Genomic DNA, 16,243 nt, shown 5'->3' with positions numbered 1-16,243 from the left:
TCAGGGTCATCCTGGCCCGACCCTGAAAAACTAGGGTCAATCAGGGCGGGTAAGGGTTGGGTCTGGATTGAAGTTTTGTGGCCCTGAGTCAGGGTTTGGGCCTAGTTAAGGGGACTCAGGATTGGGCTAGGGTTTTAAGAAGCCTGACCCAACCCCGGCCCCGTTGCACCCCTAGACTGAAGGAGACAAGAGAGGGTGGAGTATTAAAGAAGTGTGAAGCAATACAAAGGATCTGGAACAAATTTTTATTATTATTAATATTTATTAATTAGAAAACCACATCGTGGCATTGGAGCACAGTCAAAATTCTTTTGGTAGTCATTTAGAATTTTCAGTTTCTATGTCAAAATGCCGTTTTAAAACAGTCAAAATTCTTTTGGTAGTCATTTAGAATTTTCAGTTTCTATGTCAAAATGCCGTTTTAAAACAAAAAATGGTATTCGGTGAACCTCTTTTAGGAACGATTACCTTAGTTTTCAACTTTTATTGCATTTAGAACGAAACCGAAATGACAGAACAAGTTGACACCAAACATTTTATTCCATCTTTTTGTTCTCATAGAATGGAAAAACGCTAGCAATGTTTTCTAGATGATTATCAAATGCAGCCTTATAATCTTTTTTCTCCATTCTCCTTCCTGCCCAGGCCTACAAACGAGATGACTCTTCTTTTGACACAAATAGCATCCACGGTTATGAACAAAACTCACTTTTGGTCTATTTTTTTTCTCCTTTACCACAAAAAAAAAAAAAAAAAAATGATGAAAACAGAACCATGACTGACCATTCCAATGGCAACTCCAATTCATAGGGGCAAACAATAAGGGATGGAACACAAGAATCCAATCACATGGTTAGAATTAGTCTCTCAACCAGTGTTTAAAAAATTGGATCAGATCGATTCAGGGTGATCCCAATTCCAACCGATCGTACCAATTCGATATGGGAACTAGGGTTTAACCGTTTAAGGGTGTTTTAGGCTGATTCTTGATTTCAAATACTGGCTTTCGATACAAACAAACGCTATACCAAACTAGTGTGCAAAAATATCTCCAATGCGGGACAGCATGACGTTTCTGCAATCTGCACACTCTCTAGTAGGGTCTACATTTAGGCACGCAATCATGTAACATTCTTTCTAACAAAAACAATAAAAAAAAATGCATAGAACAGATAGTTTTCTAATCTTTTGCAACCCTGCAAAGGATAATTTTCTGTGTCGATTTGGGTCACCTGCTAGGGACCTAACTAGGTCACCCTACCTCAACACATGAGAGTCAATGCCATATAGGTCAGCTACCGAAAATACTTTTAGTTAAAATTCAATTGGAGCATGGTAATCACTTAAAGTGGCAAGGGTCCACTCTCACACTCATGGTGAGTTTCGAGTTGAAATTGTTGACTTTTGTTTTTATAAAAAACTGAAATTGTTGAGTTTACCCACATTTGACCTTCCATAGACATAGCAACCACAAATGCCCTAATCAAACATTTCCATGCAGGGCTTCATCTTTGAAAGACGCAAATCCAATTTCTTTCTATGAAAATGAATTCACATGTTAGGAAGATGGGCTCAAGAATACACTCCCATAACAGCCATTTCCTGAATTATCAACCATAGAAGTTGGGCTCAACATGCACAAAGATAAACCACCAAAAAAAAAAAAAAAAGTGACGATAATGGAAAAAAGGCATACTACTGCCTACTCTCAGGTCAGAAAATTTATAATTCCTCATATCCTAATGATTTCAAATACACACTGCAAGAAAATAGAAGGGGGGTGTTTTAGCTGTCCTAAAGCCAGTACCTACTATCAAACTAAAACACTCAGTGAATTGAGATTCAACCCCATGGAAACACTCAAATATAGCTGGTCTATACTGAACCAACTTATAATCCAGATTATACCAATGCATCCATCGGAGTTGATTTCCCTGAAATTTTTACCTAGATAATAAACCTCATGTGCTTGGAGTTGCTTCTGTCTTCCCCTCTGTAGCTTCTTCTAGCTTTCCCTCTTCTTGTCCTCCTGGTTTTTCCACTTCTTGATCTGCAAAGGATTGAGTATATGATGTTAAAATATCTAGCAGGAGACACTCCATCTATTACAACTCACCGTACCCCCTTTTCTATGAGTGGCATCTTCCCCACTTGTAACAGGGTTTTTATTACTAGGAACATGCAGTTAGTTACGCTTTTAAAACCTGGTATAATGTATCCCATCCATCGTAATACATTGCACATGATGTGAAAAACTTTCTGATTTAGCTACCTTCATCATCGCTTTCTTCAAAATCGTCGCCCATTCCGTCCATGCCCATGCCGCCCATGCCGTCCATGCCCATTCCCTCCATATTAGCAAATTTCTATATAAATAATCAATAATTAACACAGTTAGCACAAAATACAATGAAAGAACTCCAATGAGACAACCACTATATCAGAAGTTCATAACCATACCGAGAAGTCCATCCCTCCCATATCCAAGTCAGCAGGACCTAATGAAATCAGCAAATAAAATTCAATAAATTTCCAACAAAAGTCACAAGCTCATGAGCATACACAAGCAAATGAAGCTCAAAGAATTACACACCACTGTCATCATCTTCATCGACCCATTTGTCCCAGTCAATTTTCACATAATGTGGTGTCTTGTCAGCCCCACGCAATAGCTTCTTCCACCACCCACTCTCCGCTTTCTCAACAACACAGAATATGCTCCTGGCACCGATGTTTATTTTGCTTTCCTAGTACAGTAAAGACTTTATGAACAAAAGGTACAAGAAAATAGGAAGACATAGAATGCATAAGAAAGGCCCCATCCATTGCAACGAATTGAAGCTTCCGGTTCACAAGCTAATAAGCAGCATCAAATTGCACATTCACCACTAAATGGCTCCCATCTAAGGGAACCACAGCTCCAGGACATTCACCCATTAGCTTACAAACCAAAAGTATGGCATATGCCGAGCTAAACTGTTACTAACATCTGTCCACTGGGAAGCAAATATCGTCCATGGCTCACAAATAAAATTACCCAGCAAAAAGAAGAGCTAAATAAAGAGTCTACAAATGTTAGGAATCAAGTTTCTTACCTCCACATTCACCTTATCATAGAGATCCATCTTCAGTTCAAAAAGGCGGTTTTCTGCCCCAGCAGTAGCAGAAAAAGTGAAAATTCCATCTGGTTCAAGTTTGACTTTTGCATTCACTGCATCTGCCAATAACACTGTTATATAAACCTTGTCCAACCTCTGCGCCCACTTCACCTCGGGATGACGACTACCAAAAAAAATTACAGTATCCTTCAGTAGTCAGACCAGTCAAAAGACATGAGGCATAATTATAATGGACAATGAATTTGGTATTAACCAGAGATTCCACAAAAAGAAAATGGTACAAATTCACAATGATAACACAATCACGAGGGTGAGTGGGTAACACAGTTTTCTCAAACACTAAAAGGAGGGGGGGGGATTAAAGATACACCCTTTTGATGATTCATCAACATTATCGTCATAGTCATCACAGAGAGATGCAAATGTAAAAGTAATAATATTCATTGTGTGCCTCACATCTCTACCTATAATCAGGAGCAACGAATTCAAAATACTTACTAAACGATAACTTGAACAGAAAAGTTCCTGAACAGTGAAAGGTTACTACAGAATACTTTGTAGCCACGATAGAACTTCAATCATAATTAATGCAATGCTGTCCCTTTGAATACTTAAATGATGAGGCATATCATTCCATTTAACTAACAGAACAGTCTTTCTAATTCTACGACAGACAAGAGTTGCCTTACAGGGTTGGATAGTACCTCCTCAATCTATTGGGGCGACAAATACTCTTTACAAATCAGTAAGCAACTAAATATATATTTTACATTTCCAACTAAAACAGCAAAAACCTAAAATCAATACATTTTCACATCTATATGCCAGATACACAAAGAACTCGCCATTTCTTATACCCATCAATCCATTGCACAAATAATTTTTCAGTTCATTAAGCACCTAAATATATATTCTATATTTCGAACAAAAACAGAAAAAAAAAACCCTAAAATCAATAGATTTTCACATCTATTTTGCCAAATAAATAGAGAAACTCGCCATTTCTTATACCTATCACAGTCGAACTACAACTAATCAAATCAAAAGTGTCCACCATAGAAACTAAACAGAACAGAGACATAGTTTACCAAATTAATGATCAAAGCCCAAAAGATGGATTTAAGAACAGCACAGTATACATAGAAAACAAAGAATTCAGTCAGAGTTATAACCAAAATCGAAGTGTGTTAATCTTACCTCATCGTGTCGCAAAACCAAAACCCTAGAAACCAAAATGAAATCGCAGGTTTTATCTATACAGTCGGGACTCGGGAAAAGGTACAACTGTAGAAGTTTCAACTGCTTGAGAATAACACACAAAGATTGCGTGCTCAGTGTTGCTTCTTTTTTATAGGAGATAAATTTACGAATATGCCATTTAGATATGATTTTGTGTGTCAATCGGTACGGTTCGGGAATTCGTTTTCGGTTCCAAATAAGAGAGAGAAAGAAGGGGACAAAATCGTACCGTATCGCAAACACGAATATATTTTCAAAATCAAAATCGTATCCATCCGGTTCGATTTCGTACAATTTTTATTTGAGAAAATTATATTTCTCTCCCTGGATTATGACCTAATGGCAAGTTTTTCCCATGTACTTTTTTATAAATATCAATCCCTTCCCTTCTGGTTTGAAGATTCTGGGAGCGGATCATCTGCTCATATAAAAAGATTATTTAAACTGGTCTTACGCTAAATAGGTGTCATGTGTCCAACCTTAGTAAAGAGGTAACCTTTCCGTTAATTTATTTTTTTAAATCTTATTTTATTTTCCCTATTTTTGAGGAATTTTAAACTATTTAGATTTTATTAATCGTTTTTATCTCCTCTATTTGTGGAGAGTTTCATATCTCTCTCTTTCGCATCTTAAAACCCATGGTTACAATAATTGAAGAAAAGCGGGGGGAGAGAGAGAGATGATACTCACTACTCCATTTGAAATTTCTAGAGATAAAATAAGAATAAAAAATATAACTAATGAAAATCGATAATAGTTTATCTTAAGAGATTGCTTTTCTAATGTTCAATTCCAATTAAAGTGGAAACAAATGAGGAGCAATCACGAACCTAGATGAGAAGATGAGTCCAATTACTATAAAATTGCTAGTAATGATTTTCAGTCACACATGATTAACAAAGTGATGATTGGTGATATATATAAAGAATCGATATTCACGATCTAAAACTCCCCACAAGTAGAGGAGATGAAAACGATTAATAATATCTGAATAATTTTAAAATCCTCAAAAATAGGGAACATAAAAAGATTTAAAATTTTGAATAAATAAATTAACAAAAAATTACATCTATAAAAAAGGTTGGACACATGTCACCTATTTAGCGTAGAACCAGTTTAACTCATCTTACCAGTTTAACTCATCTTACAAGCAGATCATCTGCTCTCGAAGATTCTTTAGTCATACCATAAGTGACGTATCGTATTAAACTGATATGTAGAAAAAACGATTTACCCTTGTGGTATTTACCTATTCACCTTCCACAACCCCAGCTCAACAACCCTCCATTCTTGCATAGTTGGAAAACCACTGATAAATAGTACCACCTCAGCTAAAAGAAATCCTTTTCCCTCTCCCTCCGTTTGGGTAAGCAGCTCCTTGACGAGAACTTCTCCTTGGGCAAATCTCTCACCAGCAAGCAACTCATTCAGTTCGCAGCCAGAGGCGAGCAGAGGAACGCCATTAACGTCGTCTTGACCTCCTCTGATGTCGCCGTTGAAGGGTTCTGTCTTAACAGTTGCAGGATACATGGGTCGTCTCCAAGTCACAAGATGAAGAATGTTCACAACGGGACCGGACTGGGTTTTGACCCGGTTCTGTTAATAGGCTCCCCATTATCCTCCCCTGTTCCCGATTCCGCCTGATCGGAAATTCCTTCGTCTTCATCGTCTGAAGTGGGTTTCCCCGGTTTGTCACCAGTGTCTACGGCGGAATCGTCGCCGACTATTTCGGTCCTCTCCGTGATGGCATGAATAACTTCTTCCCTCTCCTCCGTCATTCTTCTGATGTTGCACCTTGATTCCATCCCCTTTAATGGGTTCTTCCTTGTTCTCTATAGAATAGGGTTCTGTATTGGTTTCCCCATCTGTGGCGCGTATATATGGAGTTTGGTTCATGCGATGCAATGGCAATAGAATACTCGTTTTGTAATGATCGGATCATGTTCTTGCTACTGACCAGAGTAGAAGAATGGAAGTAAAACAAGAAGAACCATAAGAAAATGGATGATAAGATGATGCACAAAAGGTGATTATGGTACTTGCCGCCGTCGCCGCCGCCTGATTTATCCATCGGTTCACGGTGTTGCTTCTCACAGATCAGTCACCGGTGTCTCGTTCTACAATCTCAATTCATTTCTATTTATATAATCGACATCCATTATAACAGCAAACGAGTTAGGGCAACAGAGCACAACAATGAAGAAGGGGCAAACGACGGCAGAGCAAATCGACGGCGGAGCACAGCGATGAAGAAGAGGCAAATCGCGATGAGGAAGGAGGTTTTGTTTAGCTTTTTAGGGCTTAAGGCTTATTTCATATGGGAACGGTAATTTCGGTATGAAATTATATGTTTAAATGATTTTTCTTTTGGGTAAAATTATATGTTACATCACTTAACCTGGTTATCTAGTAGAAGAGATACGATTGAAATAATATTCAAACTAAATAAAGGGGAGGGGATTGGATTTATGAAAGTAAGGGGTAGGGGTAGGGGTAGGGGTAGGGGTAGGGGTGGGGGGGAACTTGCTATTAGGTCATAGTCTAGGGGAGAAGAATGTAACTTCCTCTGTTTATTTATCAGGTTTCATAACATATGAGACACATAATAAATGGGCAAAATAATCGTGCCGGTTTGCATAGGAAATATCATACGCGAGGGCCAAAAAGGGCACAGGAGGTGGCATCTTTAGCACACATAAGGGTGGGAGTAGTAAGATCATTTCATACATATTGTGTCTGGCCGAAAATTACTATTGATGAGTTGGTAAGGACAGACATGCAAAAGATGAGTCTCCACCATAGTATGGCATCTAATAGAATTACTTAGAGAGCGAAGATCTGGATTGCGGATTACCAATCTTTATAATGTAATCTTTCCTCTTTTGGAGGTTTACTCTTGGGTTGTGCGAGTGTCAAAGTGATTTGTATCTCATGGATTAAGACAAGGCGGGTATATCCCCCTTTGTTTCTCTTATTTAATAAAATTCTATGTGCTTCCCTGGTCCCATATAATATTGGATTAAATAAATAAACAAATAAATAAAAGATTCGGATTGCTGATTGTACGTGAGTGGGATATACCATAGATTTTTTTAAACTCGAATCCATGTAGCTGATCCCATTTAGTTGGGATAAAGCTGAATTATTATTGTTGTTGTTGGATATGTATACTTAATTCGAATTGAAAATAGGTAATTTAATATAATTCAATCTATAATTAATTCATTTTGATGTAATTTTAAATAATGTATTTGGATTTTGATTCCAAATTGATAACCTTACTTTAAAACGTATCAATGTTTTTTTTTTTTTTTAACAAAACGTGTTAATGGGTAACCGTTTTAGGTTCTTTTCTCCTTCGAATATATTTTCCTTTTTATGTTCTTTCTTCTCATTCGACCTCTTAAAGGGGTCCCCTTTACTTGTCTATTTTCAAATGTGCAAATCGGTAGATGCTGATTTCCTCCACTTCTGATTGGTTCAAGGAGGCTTCGAGCCTACAACATCCACTAGTTGATTTATGTTGGCTTTAAAAAAGGGTTATGCAAATTATTGTCATAATTTAGGGTTTGGTATAAGGAGGAACAAAAAAATTTTTGGTCAAACATTGCTTGGGAAAAAAAAAAATGCTTCAATGATTATGTAGTAATTCAGTGGGAAATATGGAAAAATATGAAAACGCTGAAATGCTATGGCTTGTAGGAGGATAACCCCCACTTTTCACTTTTTGGAATAACTCTTACTTTGACGGTCTTCTTAAGTTGAATACTTTTCATTCAATTATTGTATGACTCGATCCATGTGGTTGTGGAGTCAGTATGGACCCGTGGGACTAGTCAGGCCTTCGGCCTGGATACCACATTAAAAAAAAAAAAAAAAAAAAAAAAAAAAAAAAAGAAGAAGAAGAAGAAGAAAGAGGAAGTGGCAAGGGTATATATTTTTATTGGGAAAAGATCTCTATGATGTAAGGGGTGGGGATTCATTTCCACACCCTCTCACATATTGAATTGTGGGATCCACAATGAAATTTTCTCTTCTAAGACAATGTGAACAAATACGTTTCTTGTTCTCTCATAGGTGTGGTTTCTCACTTCGATATTGTGAAAAATATCAGCCCATTTTTGTTTTAGACAATAGTCTGATTTTTCTTTCGAGAAAATAGTGTACACTTTGCCAGGGTGTATAGTCTTCTCTCATAGTCACTCTCCTCCCCCTCTTCTTTGACACACTTTCTCCTTGTTATTCCCTTATTTGACAAACCAACTTTCCATAACATGTTCTTAAACCTTGCCCTTTTCTTTCATCTACTTCCCTTCCTCGTAGGTGTGGTTTCTCACTTTGATATTGTGAGAAACATCAGCCCATTTTTGTTCTAAACAATAATCTAATTTTTATTTCGAGAAAAGAGTGTACACTTTGTCAGGGTATATAGTCTTCTCTTAGGTGCCGTTTGATAACACTCTGGGAGAATGTTTCTGGTGTTCTTCTATTCTGCGGGAATGCAAATAGAACAGAAATATGTTTGGCACGTCCGGTTCATTTTTGTATTCCCCCGGAATGAACCAATGAAAAAGAATGAGTAAAGAATACATTGCAAGAGTACCAAAAAGTTGCTTTTCTATTCTTTTAGAAATTTAGAAGAACACAACTACTCAAAACCCCCAATCCCTCTACTCCATCTCACGATTAAAAATCCCCAAGTCCTAAGGAAAACCTATTGCAGGTTTTCACTCTCTCGGTCGCCGCTGCCCTCTCTCTCGTTCGCCGCTGCCCTCTCTCTTGGTCGCCGCTGCCCTCTCTCTCCTTCGCCGCTGCCCTCTCTCTCGGTCGCCGCTGCCCTCTCTCTCCTTCGCCGCTTCCCTGTCTCTCTCTCTCGGTCGCAGGTTGGGCGCAGGTCAGTCGCCGCTGCCCTCTCTCTCCTTCGTCGCTTCCCTGCAACTCACGATCAAAGTCGCCGCTGCTAAAAAAGGGAGGAAATCTTCACTAATTGCGCAGTCTCCGAATTTTATTTTACCCTCTTTTGATACTTGTTCCCACCGCCAGAATGCAATCATCCATGGTTACCCTGATCCCAAGCGACCTTCCCCGTATTGAAAGAGAATACAAGAATAACAACCCCATTTGATCTGGCAACCGAACTTTGGCAGATTCACATCCTTGAGATGGGATTATAATCTTTAGTCTAATATTTCCTATTCCCATTTAATTTCTTGTTTTTGCGGCACCGAATCATTTCCTCAAGAAGAAAAAGAACTAAGAAGGTAAAACACAATCGAAAACTTCAGATTTCAGAACAATCATGAATCCGTAAACAGAAGCAGTTACAACGTAATTGATTGAGAAATGAAAAATATGCAGAACAAGTGATTTATTGATTGTAAACAAAAGAAATGGCTTCAAATTAAGAGGAAAACAGAAGAAGCTATGAACTCACTGAAGAAAAGTAAACCCCCCAAAGCACCAGACAACGAAGAATAAACAACCCGACGAACCGTAATATCAAGGCAAGCATCCCATTTGGCATCTAAATCTAACTGTGAAGGGATTTGCTTGTTTTCCGCCATTGGAGAACTTTTTCAGCTTCGCTTCTCTTTCTTCTCTTCTTGTCTGAGGCAAGCTGGAACCAAACGTAAGGGTGGACCGGACGAAAGCGAAGGGTTTTCGCTTGTTCTTCCACATGTTTCGTTTATTGGGTAAAAAGGAGCATAATAAGTTATATTATTGGGTAAAAAGGAGCATAATAAGTTATATTATTGGGTAAAAAGGAGCATAATAGTACTCGATTCCCTATTTTAAAAAACATGCCTCAATTTTCACAGTAGATAAGGGTTACCCCCTGATTTGATTGTTTATGTAATAAAATTTAAAGACAGCTATTTGCAGCTATGATTTTTATTTTGTAATTCCTATAAACTTGAATAGTAGACTTTTGTTTTCTTATTAAGATAATTGTGGAAACTCTTTATGTTTATATTTTATTATTTCCTTTAAGTAATAGTATTTTAAAAGATAATTTCATAAACAAATTATTTCCTTATTTAAGTTAAATTTGACCATAATAGCATGTTTGTAATTATTGATTTCTTTGTTCAAAAGTGAATTTTCATTATTGTACTCTCCAGGAATAGAAGTGTTTGTCAAACGTTGTTTCTGTTCTTTTCCTGTTCTAAAGCCATTTCTGAAATAGTTTTACCAAACGCTGTTTCTGTTCCGCCAGAGTGTCTTCACAGCATGGAATCGAAAAAGAACACTTCTGTAAAAGAACCACTCTCCAGGAATAGAAGTGTTATCAAACGGCCCCTTATAGTCACTCTCCTCCCCCTCTCTTCTTTTACACACTTTTTCCTTGTTATCCCTTTATTTGACAAACTAACTTTCCATAACAACGTGTTCCTAAACATTGCCTTTTTCTTTCATTTACTTCCCTTCCAATTAGAGGGATTGTCTAACCCATGCTGTTTTGAAACAATGTTTTAGGGTTTTGAGATATCAAAAATCATCATGATTGGATTGGTGCTAAAAGATCCCAATCCAATGATAATCCCCTTTTCATGTATGTGGTGAATTTGTATAGGAAAATTCATGCTTTTGTGACTTGAGCAAAATACCCCAAAGTCCAAAAATGATTTTTTTTTTCTTTGTAGGTTAAAGTAAATCTTATTGATATCAATGTGAATAACATTCAGTATCTGAAAGACACAAAGGAGCGGACAATGGTCAATCAGTCCCACACATCAACGACTTGGCTCTCTAGATAAAGAAGAAGATCCTCTCCAATTAATTAAGCATCCAATTAGTGATCAGAATTAGTGAATATTTAGCCCTTAAATCACTAATTGAGAGCCAGATTAACTGGAGAGGAGCTGAATCTTAGCAAGGGCATCAACTAGAACATTTATTGCCCTTTGAATATAAATTACAAATCAACAATCCTCCAAATTGGAAGCAATACGGGCCAAACATGATTTATGATCGATTTATTGAGGGAAATTATTTCACTGCTTAATACATCATGATTACATTTCAATAGCACATACATGTGTCAAGCTGCATTTGGTAGTTATCCAGTTAAAGAAACGACAGTTTCATGTAAAAAACAGAAATTTTCAGTTTATGTATCAAAATGACGTTTGGTGAACTTTGTTTCAAGAACAATTACCTTAGTTGTTCACTTTTTTTGTATTTGCAATGAAACCAAAATGACGAAACAAGATTCCATCATTCCATCATTTTATGTTTCTCATATTTAAAAAAATACCAAATTAACATCAAATTCTTTATTTATTTATTTATTTATTTTCATAGAAACGGAAACGTTTTTCTAAATGACCACCAAACGCAGCCTTTGGTGTAGACATAAATTAAGGAACCCATTATCCAAAGCACTGCGAGTTTTTGTCTTAAATAAGGCAAATCATTAGGAAGAATCAATGACCACTGTTGTTTGGTTTGAGATTCGAGGTTGAAGATAGACTTTTGAGCTACAAAAGAGAGAGAGAGAGAGAGAGAGAGAGAGAGACTTCTTCTTCACTCAATCGATTACTCTGTCGTTTCGTCCCTAAAATCGTGTCAGTGGATCGAAGCATGGCTGAGATGAACGATGAAAGGAATCGCCATCACCACCGCCTCAACGTTGCAGAGGAAATCGAAATCCCCACTGAAAAACCAACAACGCAGACGAAGCGAGTCGCTTCAGTGGATATCTTCAGAGGTCTCACCGTTGCCGTAAGCCTCTCTCTCTCTCTCTCTCTCTCTCTGTGTCTTCCTGAAACTGGATAGGTCTAAGAATTAGCTAATTACAGTAAAAAGAGTAGGGAGATGAAGCTTTTACTCTGCTTGGATTGATTAGATGGTTATGAGCTACGACGATCCATCTGATCTTCGCGGGTGTTTCGTGAGGGATGGCAATGGGAATCTCTCAGGTGGGGCCTGATTAAATGATCGATTCCGATCCTCTGACGTCATTAGACCGAGACACTATGAATTTAATACTCCGTTTTATCTTAACTTTTCCCACTCGCAACTGTATGGCCAGATCTCATTGGATGCCTCGGAATCTCTGATGGTGGGGTCTCATGTTTTTTTTTCTTCACCCTCATCTAGTCATCTGAGGATCTTGTCCGATTTCTAAGCCAAAAAAAACGAAGATCTAATCCGATCAATCAATAAATAAACTCAATATAAAGTGTATACCTTACAAGTTTACAACAATGGATCCTGACTGTCTTAAAGCTGTGATTTATATCTCGGGAATTGGACTGTGGACCCTTGGATTGGTATCGGCCTGGGTAGATAGGTTTTATCTTTTACTTTTTATATAAATGAATTTTTTTCATGCGATTTTACCCTTAATTTGATACGGATACTTGATCCATCAATTTTATCTAGTCGACCGAATATCATTATCGACATTTAAAACTCTACCCCAGGCCTTATGTTATTGGAATGATAAATCTAAGAAATGAAAATCACAAATAAATAATTGCGCAGGAAAAATTTACGTGATTCAACAAGATTACTTACATCCACAATTAGACGAGATTTACTTCATTTTCAATAGTGAAATATGATCTATTTAAGAATAAGGGGAAAGAATGTGTTGGGGTAAAACGGGCTATGTCCCCTTTTTTGTTTCTTCATTATTTTGTTTCTCTTATTTAATAAAATTTTAAGGTTTCTCCATGCCCTAGATAATATTTGGGTAAAAAAGAAAAAAAGAATGTGTTTTGGATCATGGTTTCAAGTATCAATATTGTATCGGCCTTATCGTATCATTATTGGCTGCTATCAATACTTGTTATCAGATCGATCTGAATTGATTACCTATATCGTTTCAGAAGTAAAACAGTAAAAATTGTTTTTTTTCAAAGAGTCACATAGAGAGCGTCTACCCAACTCAAATTTTGTGAGATGAGAAGTGGCTCCTAACGGCCCACCATGCCCAGATAAGAAGGTAGTGCTGCTTTGGAGTAAGAGATCTGATTTTGGAGAACATTTTTCCCTCTATTGCACCCGAAAAGTTTGGGTCAAATTGCAAGGACCATATGTCGTCATTACAGTTCACCCTGAGAATGCATACAGTAGAGCATAACTCAAAGGGCAAAAGTGACAAATGCGCACCGATCCAATCCGGATCGGTTTCGGCAATCTATGCAGAGGATTCAATAATAATAATAATAAAAAAGTGTCAGGAGGAGATTGAATCAAAATATAAGGATTTTAAAACTAACGAGATTTCCTCCCGTTGAGCTATGAAGAATAGAGAGATAGAGGAGCTCCAGTTAAGCTTCTCCATGGTACATGGTGATAGCTCTAGCCGGTCCTCCGATGTCGTTGAGTCGAAGAGGATGAGCTACAGACGAACGCAGAAGCAAGAAGATGAAGAAGGAGGTGGACTTGATCCTTGGCATTCGGTGAAGAGTGGTACTGGTGTGAAGATGAAGAGGACGAGCTACAGGTGTTGATAGGGTTTTTCAGTTTTTTTTTCTTCTTCTTTTTGGAAATTTTTTCCATAACCGATCATAGGCTTTACTCAGTGTTCATGTCGGATGCAAAGTTGCTTCTTTATTACTATCATCACAGATTGAATCCTCGTGCGAACTGTAAAGTGATGTAGAAAAAATGTAAATGTTGTTGTAGGTAATGATATTGGTGGATGATGCGGGAGGTGAATGGCCGATGATAACGCATGCGCCTTGGAATGGGTGTAACCTAGCTGATTTCGTCATGCCATTTTTCCTATTCATTGTTGGAATGGCAATTGCCCTTGCATTTAAGGTTTACTTCTCTCTCTCTCTGTCTCTAATTCTCATTCTTCTATCCAGTTTAAAATTTTGATGTGATTGCTCTAGCCAGTAGCCAATTCGTTTGATTAAACAAGGGCTTATAGAATTTCAAAAACCTAATAACAGGCAGGCTAACAAACAGCAGTTGGCTTAGAAATTTATTAAATGAAAGGGGTACTTTGATGAGCATCTATGATAAATTGATAACTAATTGTTATTTCTTTAAAAAATTAAAGAAATTCCCAACACCACAGATTGATGTTATTCTTGTTTCTCCATGTGTAGAGAATTCCAAGCCGGGGCATGGCAGTAAAAAAGGCCATTATTAGGACACTCAAACTCCTATTTTGGGGTCTCATCTTACAGGGTTTGTGTCGATCATTATTCTAAATTCCAAGCTATTCGGCATTCTTTTTTTGTTTTGTTTTGTTTTGTTTAAATAAACTTGGGCATACCATTTTCTGTTTCAAACTAAATAAAAAAGAGAATGGGATTGCAATTCATTTCAACCCTTTTGGAAACTGGAATACTTTTGACATTTCAGTCGAAATTTTGAACCATGAGTTCGTTGTGATTGCAATACCTTATGATATTACCTTGCAATCTCATCTACTTCTTGATGCTGGGTTTCTCATGTAATGAAGGTGGATATTCGCATGCTCCGGATGAGCTAACTTACGGAGTTGACATGAAAAGGATAAGGTGGTGTGGAATCCTTCAGGTGGTTGGGTGATTTTCTTTATGCGTTCTCCTATGAATTGACTGCATGTGGCATGGTTTTAAGTATCAGTGCGTATCGTGCCGTATCGTCCGATACGTATCCGTATCGGTAGGCATCGGCATGATACATACCGATACGTATCATGAAAATTTTAAAACCCTTATGTATCGATACGTATCCTATGATACACATCGATATTCACCGATACGTACTGATACTCTATGAAAAATTCAAAATTGAAGTGAAATGTACGTTTCGGTATGTATCGGTATGTATCGGTACGTATCGGTATGTATCGGTATGTATCGGTACGTATCGGTATGTATCGGTACGTATCGGTGCGTATCGGTACGTATCGACCGATACACACCGATACGTACCGATACGGTCATAAAATAGCCAAAATGGGTAATTTTTTAGAAAAACATAATTTTTTGAGGTGTTTTTGTTCTAAAGTTGCTGCCAACCATTTTTCTCTCTAACTAAAGTGGAAATCAAGGTTGGGAACAAGGATTTTACATTTATGGGACAATTACAAACCTTGGATTCTTAGTGCGATACTCTCAATTTACTGTTTATGCATAATACATGTTATATATAACTTTTTTTAACTATTTTTTTATGCAAATGTGTATAAAAAAGTGTTTCCCATCCATTTATGTGTGTATCTTTAGCGTATCTTAGCGTATCTCCGATACGATACGATACCCTCCGATACGTATCTTAATTTTGGCCGACCGATACGACGACCGATACCAATACTTTAATCCTTGAATACAAGAGTGCTCATGTTTTGACATGAAAATAATCCCGAAGCAAACCCGTCACTAAGTAATCATTCCCTTGCCTGATTCCACTTCAGATATTGAAATATTTGGGTCCACACGGATAGAAAAGAAAACCACAAGTCTTGGATCATTTTGGATTACCAAGATCATAGTTGTCAAGGCGTCACCAAAGGCATCTTGGCTCTTTCTTGGTTCCAAGGCGACTACATGCCTTCTTGGCATGAGTTTACATTAATTTATGTTTATTGCTTTACATTTTTAATGAGCATGCTTATATTATATCCTATGCTTTGTTTATTGTACCTTGATTTTCTCATATTAGGTCATTACTAGCATAATTATATCATATTGCATTGATCTATGTTGTATACGAGCACAAATATAAATTATCATTGCTGTATTACATATTGCCATATAATAGACAGCTAGGGAACCTAGAAGATGCCTACACAAGAGCCTTGTCGCCTAGGGGCCCCTCCAACACTTTGGGTGTCTTGACAACTATGATAAAGATTGAAAGTGGAGACCGCAAGACTAAAGAATGGCCAAGGGGAAATTTTCAATAACTATAAATAAATATCACATTAACAA

General features: G+C 37.4%; 2 protein-coding genes across 2 annotated transcripts; one reads left to right on the top strand and one right to left on the bottom strand.

Annotated features, from left to right (window-relative positions):
* Window positions 1-1,680: 1,680 nt before the first annotated feature.
* Window positions 1,681-4,473, bottom strand: LOC122064016 (uncharacterized protein OsI_027940-like). Its single transcript, XM_042627710.1, has 6 exons — window positions 4,317-4,473; window positions 3,096-3,282; window positions 2,594-2,747; window positions 2,461-2,498; window positions 2,273-2,366; window positions 1,681-2,050 (listed from the first exon to the last, which is right to left on the bottom strand). The coding sequence occupies exons 1-6, from the start codon at window positions 4,319-4,321 to the stop codon at window positions 1,962-1,964; spliced, it is 567 nt and encodes a 188-aa protein (XP_042483644.1). The 5' UTR covers window positions 4,322-4,473; the 3' UTR covers window positions 1,681-1,961.
* A 7,268-nt stretch (window positions 4,474-11,741) lies between these two features.
* LOC122064064 (heparan-alpha-glucosaminide N-acetyltransferase-like) lies at window positions 11,742-14,969 on the top strand. Its single transcript, XM_042627760.1, has 4 exons — window positions 11,742-12,083; window positions 13,998-14,135; window positions 14,429-14,510; window positions 14,788-14,969. The coding sequence occupies exons 1-4, from the start codon at window positions 11,943-11,945 to the stop codon at window positions 14,874-14,876; spliced, it is 450 nt and encodes a 149-aa protein (XP_042483694.1). The 5' UTR covers window positions 11,742-11,942; the 3' UTR covers window positions 14,877-14,969.
* Window positions 14,970-16,243: the final 1,274 nt, after the last annotated feature.

Source organism: Macadamia integrifolia, unplaced genomic scaffold (genome assembly GCF_013358625.1).
Source record: "Macadamia integrifolia cultivar HAES 741 unplaced genomic scaffold, SCU_Mint_v3 scaffold151, whole genome shotgun sequence".
NCBI classification, from domain to species: Eukaryota; Viridiplantae; Streptophyta; class Magnoliopsida; order Proteales; family Proteaceae; genus Macadamia; species Macadamia integrifolia.
This window is presented reverse-complemented; position numbering and strand designations above follow the sequence as displayed.